The following is a 7,682-nucleotide window of genomic DNA, read 5'->3' as shown; positions in this document are numbered from 1 at the left end:
TGCATTTTGTGTAATTATCTAAAACATTTGGTTAGAAAAGAATAAAAAAATTTTCCAGAATAAAGGAAAAGAGGTTATAAACTACATGGAGCAGTAAATCTCTTTTGTGATTGATGACAATGTTAAAGATAAAAAGAGAATAACTATTACTGTTTCTTGTATAGGTTGTTTTTTTTTTTTTTTGCTTGTTATTTCAAAAAAAAAAAATCGTTTGAGAGGAAACTTTAACCGGCACTTTAATAAATGAAAACTCTTCTCACCAACAAAAGATAACTAATTGTGGAGACAATTTGCATTAAATTATGCAGGTCATGTTTTACACATACTGTATTAAAGAATCGACATTTTCTTCTTCAGCCGCATACAACAGTAATGATACATTCTGGAAAACTTGCTCTTCAAATGAAAATGTCAACATGACAACAAAAGATGGAATGCAGGTTGAAACATTAATTATCTAGTAACTGAGCACGTCCTCCAGTTCTTCAAGTAAAATGGGTCACTTGCTAACGAAAGCCATAAGCCGTTTCTGGTGGTGGAACCTGTACTCATCATTTTCCTTTGCGGAAAATGTGTGATAACTCTGAATCTGCAATGTCATCAAAAACTGATATTCCAGGGTCAACCTCGCCCTACTAAATGAAACTTCATATGAATAATATCATCACAAACAAAACTATGTCCAAAAAAATGTAGATAATTATGTCTACTTCTTCCTCCTCTTCCCTTCTCCAGTGTCGTAACTTTCTGCTACATGTTTCGATTGTTTAGCATGTATCTCTAGTAGTTTAGATCTTGCATCACGGAAAATAGCATCTGATCTCGTAGCCAGAATTTGCTGCAAAGGTCATTTCATAATTGTTTAGCCCTTCTTATCAATGGTGAGCAAGAGAATTGCAGAGTTCAATACAAACCTGGATATGATCCATCGCTGCAAGGTTAAAACCAAAGATATCTTTCCATCCCTGATCCAAGGATTCGACACTTGTCAGTGAATCTGTAAGAACCTAGCATCTATATTAAGTAGAAGAATGAAACAGTAGTAGAAGAGCATGCAGTATTTGCTTGTATTATGCAGTGATATCAGTGAGATATCATCCAATTTCCAGTATTTGCTTGTATTATGCAGTAAAAGGATTGAGTGACAAAAGCATCAGGTATTTGAGAGACCTGATTCTCTCCTAGTGCCTAATCCTATCTTTTCTCTCTTTTTTCATGCCCTCTCACTACTTCCCACAGCCCTTTATAGTTCCCACCTCTCTCTCATAACAGAATGCTCCCTCTCTCTCACTCACTTTCCAGCTAGGCAAGTTAGTTACAAAACCCACCTTGGCCCATATTCACTCAATTACAATTAAGTCCCTAATTTCTAATAAACTTGGTACGTAACAGAATCATTCAAGTTCATCACTTGTATCATTTATCAGTTATTTCTACAGAAACACAGGGCCCTGAAGGAAATATTTAATGTAAAAATCTTTCTTAGTAGGATTTACGAGAAAAAACATTCAATTCACCACCTGTAATATAGTATAAAATAGTTAATAACTGCTTATAAAGTAAATTAATATTAAAAAACAAAAAAACAGTCCCCCCAGTTCAAATTACAATAAATAAATAATTAACATTATTAAAACTTCCATGGTGAACCATAATTACTAGGTATGATATTCATATGGAATCGTATAAGAAACCTTGATATGATTGAATTATCCTTGAATTCTCTCGATGCCTATTCGGCATCAAAGGCATCAAGTTCTACATCCTTATGTATTCGATGCATCTCAAACAAGACTAAAAATAAGAGTAAGTTCAGCTAGTTTTCATCTTGTGCCATTTTGTATATACAAAGATTGTTTCATTTTTCAAAAAGAAGCAATCTTTTCCCATCCCAACTTCATAAGAATCAATGATTGAAAAAGTTAATGGAAGCTAACAATGAGGCATACCCCATCTGCTACTATCAAACCAGGTGTGCAACAGGCAGAAACCTTAGCATAGTTACCTTGACATGTTCATAAAAAATGTCGCTGAAAGCAGTCAAAATAGGTCTAGCAGCCGGTGTAGTAAGCAGCTGATTATAATGTGTCTGCAACAGTAGTGTTCCTATCCGGCAAATAAGCTCGACCTGCCATTATCAGGAAAACATGTTCTCACAAGTCAGAAAATATCCTTTAGAACTTTGAGTTAATTTTAATGCATCCGTTGCTACTTCTTGTAGTTTCATTTATCATTATACAACAATATTTAAACTATGGTACATTCTTCAGTATCCTTGCTTGTATGAGAATCTAGTACTAGTAACCCTTTTATAATTAATAGTTTAAAAAATAATTTATAAACACTATTAACATATGAAAATTTCTGAACCACAAATAAGATAAGGGTACAGGAGAAACTTCCTTAAAAGAAACTACAGCATGAAAGGGCTAATCAAATTACCTTATCTGAATATGAAGTCCAATCCTTCAAGTATGACAGAAGTTTCAAAGCATCAGAAAAGGGTAAAGCCTGCAAAAAGAAATGGTAAAGCCATATTTGACGTTGACAATCTTGAAAAATAACTTACAATCATGTCAAGTATAATTTCATTATTATATAACTAACATTTTCCGATGTTCATGGCACATCTCCACAGAGCTTGATTGCTTTATGAAAGACTCCACATTCATGAATAAGAATTATACAATGTGTTTAACTTGCAAACAACATTAATTTAAGAAAAAAAAAAGCGAAAAACCTGCAAAAATTAAAAAATAGTACATTGTCGATCATAGCCATTTAGTGTCACTTGAGGGTTTATTTAAATCTGTCATTTACAAAAGACATGATTATGTTCAACAATTTAGGAGTTTAAGGTAATATAATTTAGATTTAGCGACAAGAAAATCATAATATTGGAACTGCTCATCTCTGGTGCTCCAGTGAGAAATTACATAGTAGAACTAAGGGAGATGATCAAGTTTAAGTGAATCAAACAACCAGATACATGGTCTAAATTTAATTAACATTTCTCAACATTGAATAAAAGTTCAAATGCTGAAGTGCTAAACATACCAATAATGTTTGCTCAAGATCATTGGAGTGAATATCTGAGAATGCACTAAGAACATAATCAGAAGGGGAAAGCCCATTCATAAGCGGATTTGCTTGGAATGCAGCAGCATTTTTATTATTTTTCTCCTCCTGTAAAAGAAAATCCGATAATTGCCACATCAATATTGTGAAATTGCAGACAAGTCAAAATATATCCTCATTGGGTCTCTCTTTTATTTTGGCACTCAAAATGAATGGACGGTATCTTCAGTTATAAATTAATTAATTATGCATAACTGAATGCTATGTATCGAGACAATGGCTTTGGCTTTGAACTCAGATAAATGGTGTCATTTGTTCCATTTAACCAACCACGTTCAGCAAGATTCATGCATAATTTGAAGATTTGATTGTGTTTTAGCTATAATATTTGTGTCTAACCCTCTAAGACATTTATAAAATTAATAATGAGATAAAGCATTCGTTTATACTACAAATGTTCTTGAAGAGAGAACATCTGTATACCTCATGTTCTGCAATACGCTTTTTCTCAGCTTCTGCTATGTCTAATCTCTCGATAATCAAGTCACTGGCAGTAAGGGTCTCCTGGGTTTTTTTCCCAGCTAAAGCCACAGCACCCTCCTCCGGTACTTCTTCCTTTGGTGCATACTTGTTTTCAAAACCATTGTCAAGATCAGCCTCAAACATTTCCTCCAACCTTTTCTCCTTTTCTTCCTGCAATTCAAATAATTTATGGTTAAGCAAATTTTTTATAGGAAGAACAGCATCAAATCCAAATTATTTCTTTTATAAATTTACCACCAGGGGCGATATCATGTGCCCTGCAAAAAAAGAAGTAAATAGCTCCATCTCACAAGTTTTTATACCTCAATGAAAAACTGCTCTTCTGTACGATCCCATCGGCGGATTGATCGGTCATGAGATCCAGTGACCACGAAATCACCACGATTACTTATTGCAAGACACCAGACATCTGCATGATGTCCTTCGAGAGTCAACAGCAATTCAAATTTATCAGCATCCCAATATTTTATCAGCCGATCTTTCCCAACACTAAACACATAGTGTGTCTTGGGAACAAATTGCACTGCCATAACACTGCCATGTAACTTTCATCAGATAATTCAATTACAGCTCCATCATTACTCCCAAATATAGAAAAAGGATAAAAAAAGATATAAATAAAATAATTATCATGGAAAATTAAGCTGCACCTGTCAGCATGCGCAAAAATAGATTTATGACAATCACCAAAATCCAGACCCCAAATCTTCAAATTTTTGTCTGCTGATCCAGTCACAATTAAATCTCCATCTGATGAGATATCCATACAAAGAACAGGCAGCTTATGGCCATATAATGAAAGGAAGAATTTGAACGTGTCTGCAAAGTGAACCTGAAAACAAAATAAATAAAGGAATTAAAGAACCCTTTTGAAAACCTAATATTGACTCTTTACATATATCAAATTCAAACCTTTATCATATACAACATCATTAAGACATGCAACATCAAAGGACTGGAGACTTAAGACAAAATTATTAAAACCACAAGAGGGTGTTTAGCCTCAATATACAGAAGAAAAAATGCTTATTTTCCAAACGCCCCGAAGTTGTAAGAATTTTAGGTCTTGAGAATATGTATTTTGAGGGGTGCAGGTAGAAATGAAAAAAGAACCATTGGCAGATGGGAAACTTATGATTCAAAAACAAAGATAAAAAGCTAAGGAGCAATAGTTGTGAACCTGAACACATTTAAAAATTTATAAGCCAAACAGGATAAGATCCAGATATCATACCTTCACAGTACTATCTAACAGCGCCACAGCAATATATTTAGAATCGGGACTTATTGCAACCACAAGAACATCATCATTCATCTTCATTGTACTGACGTTTGACACACTAAGTTGCTTAGTAGCCTGAAATAAAAAAAAATGGGGAAGTGTTACAAAATAAATAGATGGCCAGGAATGTAATTGTTTGTTTGAGATGATTTCATTTATATTAAATTGGAACAAATTAGAAGGAACAGATACATAGCTAGTAGAATAAAATAAATTTGCACTACCGAGGGCTATCTATCGAAACAACAGCATAATGAACTGCCACCTGTCCTATGGCATTTCTACATGTGCACACACGTGCAAGCATGCACACACAAGAGGGAAAAAATACATAGAAAATAAGAGGATAAATTTGATTCATTTCTTCTATTGATTCTCATAATGCTATAGCTCAAACTAATGCTAATATAACATTAGGGCATATCACATATTGAAAATTATTAACTTTTTCTACTTTATATTTGTTACTCAATGGGTGCACTGCAATTGTTACCCATATTCTCAAGTTCCTATCAATATAGACGTGCATGAAAACCAAAAACATCTTAGTGGTTAAGGATTACATACAAAATCTAGGAATTAAATATATCTAACAGAAAATGTTATAGAAGAGATTCTCAATAAGATTTTGCAGCATTCAGAAACAAAAAGTCTTCGATATGCAATATGAGAAACATTAAATTGAGATATCTACTTGTAACAAACAAGTGCGTAATAGAAAAATGATGAATGATGTCAAGAGCATACTTGACCGGGGCTTTGCTTCAACTGGTACTCCCAAAACTTAACGTCATGATCAGCACTTCCTGTGACAAAACCATTTTTATCTGGCAGGAGAGCAATTGAACGGACAGAAGCACCATGAGCTTCCACTGCTTCTAAACGAGTGCCACTTCCAATGTCAATAATTTCTATGGTTCCATCTTTAGTTCCAACAAGCCCATACTTGTTAGAGGGCAGAATTAAACTGCACAGTCCATACCCAGAATCGATTGTCCTTAGGCATGACCCAGTGCTAGGGTTCCAAATCTTAACTGCATTGTGACTAGTTGACATCAAAAGACTGTTGTCCGAACTAAGTGTGACACTTCTAACATCAGAACGGTGTCCTTGTAGCTCAATAGCAAGTGTTTTTGTTGCTTCACTGCTTTCAATGGAGTAAAACTCAAGTAGATTATTGTTCAAGGACAATGCTAAACTAGCCAGTGAATTCTTAGGAGTGACTGGACAAAAAGATATGGAGCATATCTTTTTGCTAGCTCTAAGGGTATGGAGTAGCTTAAAAACATCAGGCACAGTAACTGCAGGGTTACTTGTTTCTATGAGCCCTTGAGTCTCGGAAGTTATATCTCCTTTAACCCCTTTATTCACTTCTCCATTTTCAGTTCCCCCCAAAGCCTCTTTGGCATGTTTCTTCTCTTTCCTGCGGTGAACCCGACGTCTTGCCTTCTTCTTCGCCTCAGCCTCATCCAGAACACGGTATATCTCAACTGTCTTTCCTGCAACCTGACAAGCTAGCAGTTTCCCTGCCTTACTGAACTGCACAGTTGCCACTCTCTCCTTGCTTTGCCGCTGAATCTCGCCAAACTGCCTCAAAACTTCCCATTTGTTTTGAACAGAAGAGCCTCCATCACCAACCACTGCACTGTCCGCATTTACAGATTGTCCATCCACAGACTCATGCTTGATTGAATAAAACCGGAGCACCTTGTCTGCAGAACCAGTGACCAGATACCTTTCCTCAGGATCAACATCTATAGACCAAATTTCACCATGATGACCACCAACAATTTGTATACAATACTCGCTATCTAGATCCCACACTCTCAAGAACTTGTCTTTCGAGGAACTAACTAGCTTTTTCCCAGACCCCACAAATACTACATCAGTCACCTGCCACAAACAAACCAACTGACAATGACTTAATAATCAATCAAACCAATTACTATCAGCGTGTGTTCAACACAAAGTTTCACAAATGAACAAACTAAACCTGGTCACGATGCCCGCGGAGGCGAAACATGCCGGTCTCACCAACAACATCCCACAAAATGATATCATTGTCCTTGCTCCCGGAAGCAAGCACCGAAGCAGCCTTGTTGTAAAGAAGAGCAGTGACGGCTCCCTTGTGCCCACTCAGCGTGGTCTCACAAGTTCCCGCATCAGAGTCCCAAATCCTTATGCTACCATCAGCATAACCAACCGCTACCTGCATCAAATAACCCCCCACATACACATACGTATTGTGAGAAAGAAAAAGAGCGAAAACCAAACCACAGTGAAAACAAAACACAACTCAGAGAGAATCTAAGGAGAAAGACTCCCTGCATTTCTTCAGAATATTCACTTAAAAGGTGAATAACTTCAGCACCTCTAAACAGAGTAACCGCAATCAAACTAGCTCATAACTAACTTCTCTAACTAACTCGTCACAGTTAATATTCCATTCCATCAACGGTGTCGTAGCTGTACCTGGGAGGAAGAAGGGGCAGGGGCGATGGAGGTGACGGCGAGGGAGGAAACTCGAGAGGCAGGGGAAGGGGTTAGGGTTTTGGTGCAGATGCCTGGACGGACGTGCCAGACGCCGACCTTCTCGAGCGCCGGAGAGAGGAGGTGCTTGCCGGAGCTGTCATAGGCTATGTTGGACTCGACGGAGGCGATGACGCCGAACGATGCCGCCGGCTCGTAACGGAGGTAGGCCTTCACCATGGTTGCAGCTGAAAAACGTGGATTTGCTCTCAAGAAGGGTTTTAGATAGGTTTAATGTAGTTTCCCTAGT

At 36.8% G+C, this 7,682-nt stretch overlaps 1 protein-coding gene across 1 annotated transcript; it reads right to left on the bottom strand.

The window, feature by feature from the left end:
* Positions 1-270: 270 nt before the first annotated feature.
* LOC107493845 (uncharacterized) lies at positions 271-7,668 on the bottom strand. The gene is made up of 12 exons (XM_016114880.3): positions 7,376-7,668; positions 6,897-7,112; positions 5,651-6,796; positions 4,856-4,978; positions 4,272-4,453; positions 3,924-4,155; positions 3,562-3,771; positions 3,058-3,186; positions 2,443-2,511; positions 2,006-2,128; positions 915-965; positions 271-838 (listed from the first exon to the last, which is right to left on the bottom strand). The coding sequence occupies exons 1-12, from the start codon at positions 7,610-7,612 to the stop codon at positions 707-709; spliced, it is 2,850 nt and encodes a 949-aa protein (XP_015970366.1). The 5' UTR covers positions 7,613-7,668; the 3' UTR covers positions 271-706.
* Between the last annotated feature and the right edge of the window lie 14 nt (positions 7,669-7,682).

Source organism: Arachis duranensis, chromosome 6 (genome assembly GCF_000817695.3).
Source record: "Arachis duranensis cultivar V14167 chromosome 6, aradu.V14167.gnm2.J7QH, whole genome shotgun sequence".
Taxonomy (NCBI): domain Eukaryota; kingdom Viridiplantae; phylum Streptophyta; class Magnoliopsida; order Fabales; family Fabaceae; genus Arachis; species Arachis duranensis.
The sequence above is the reverse complement of the archived record's forward strand: the minus strand, read 5'-3'. Positions and strand labels throughout refer to the sequence as shown.

Excerpts from the sequence above, each read along its gene's own strand:
- LOC107493845 (XM_016114880.3), bottom strand. The coding sequence starts at position 7,612 with ATGGTGAAGGCCTACCTCCGTTACGAGCCGGCGGCATCGTTCGGCGTC. Across the intron at positions 6,797-6,896 it reads TCCGCGGGCATCGTGACCAG|GTGACTGATGTAGTATTTGT; the intron begins GTTTAGTTTGTT and ends TGTTTGTGGCAG. Across the intron at positions 4,454-4,855 it reads TGTTAGATAGTACTGTGAAG|GTTCACTTTGCAGACACGTT; the intron begins GTATGATATCTG and ends TTTTGTTTTCAG.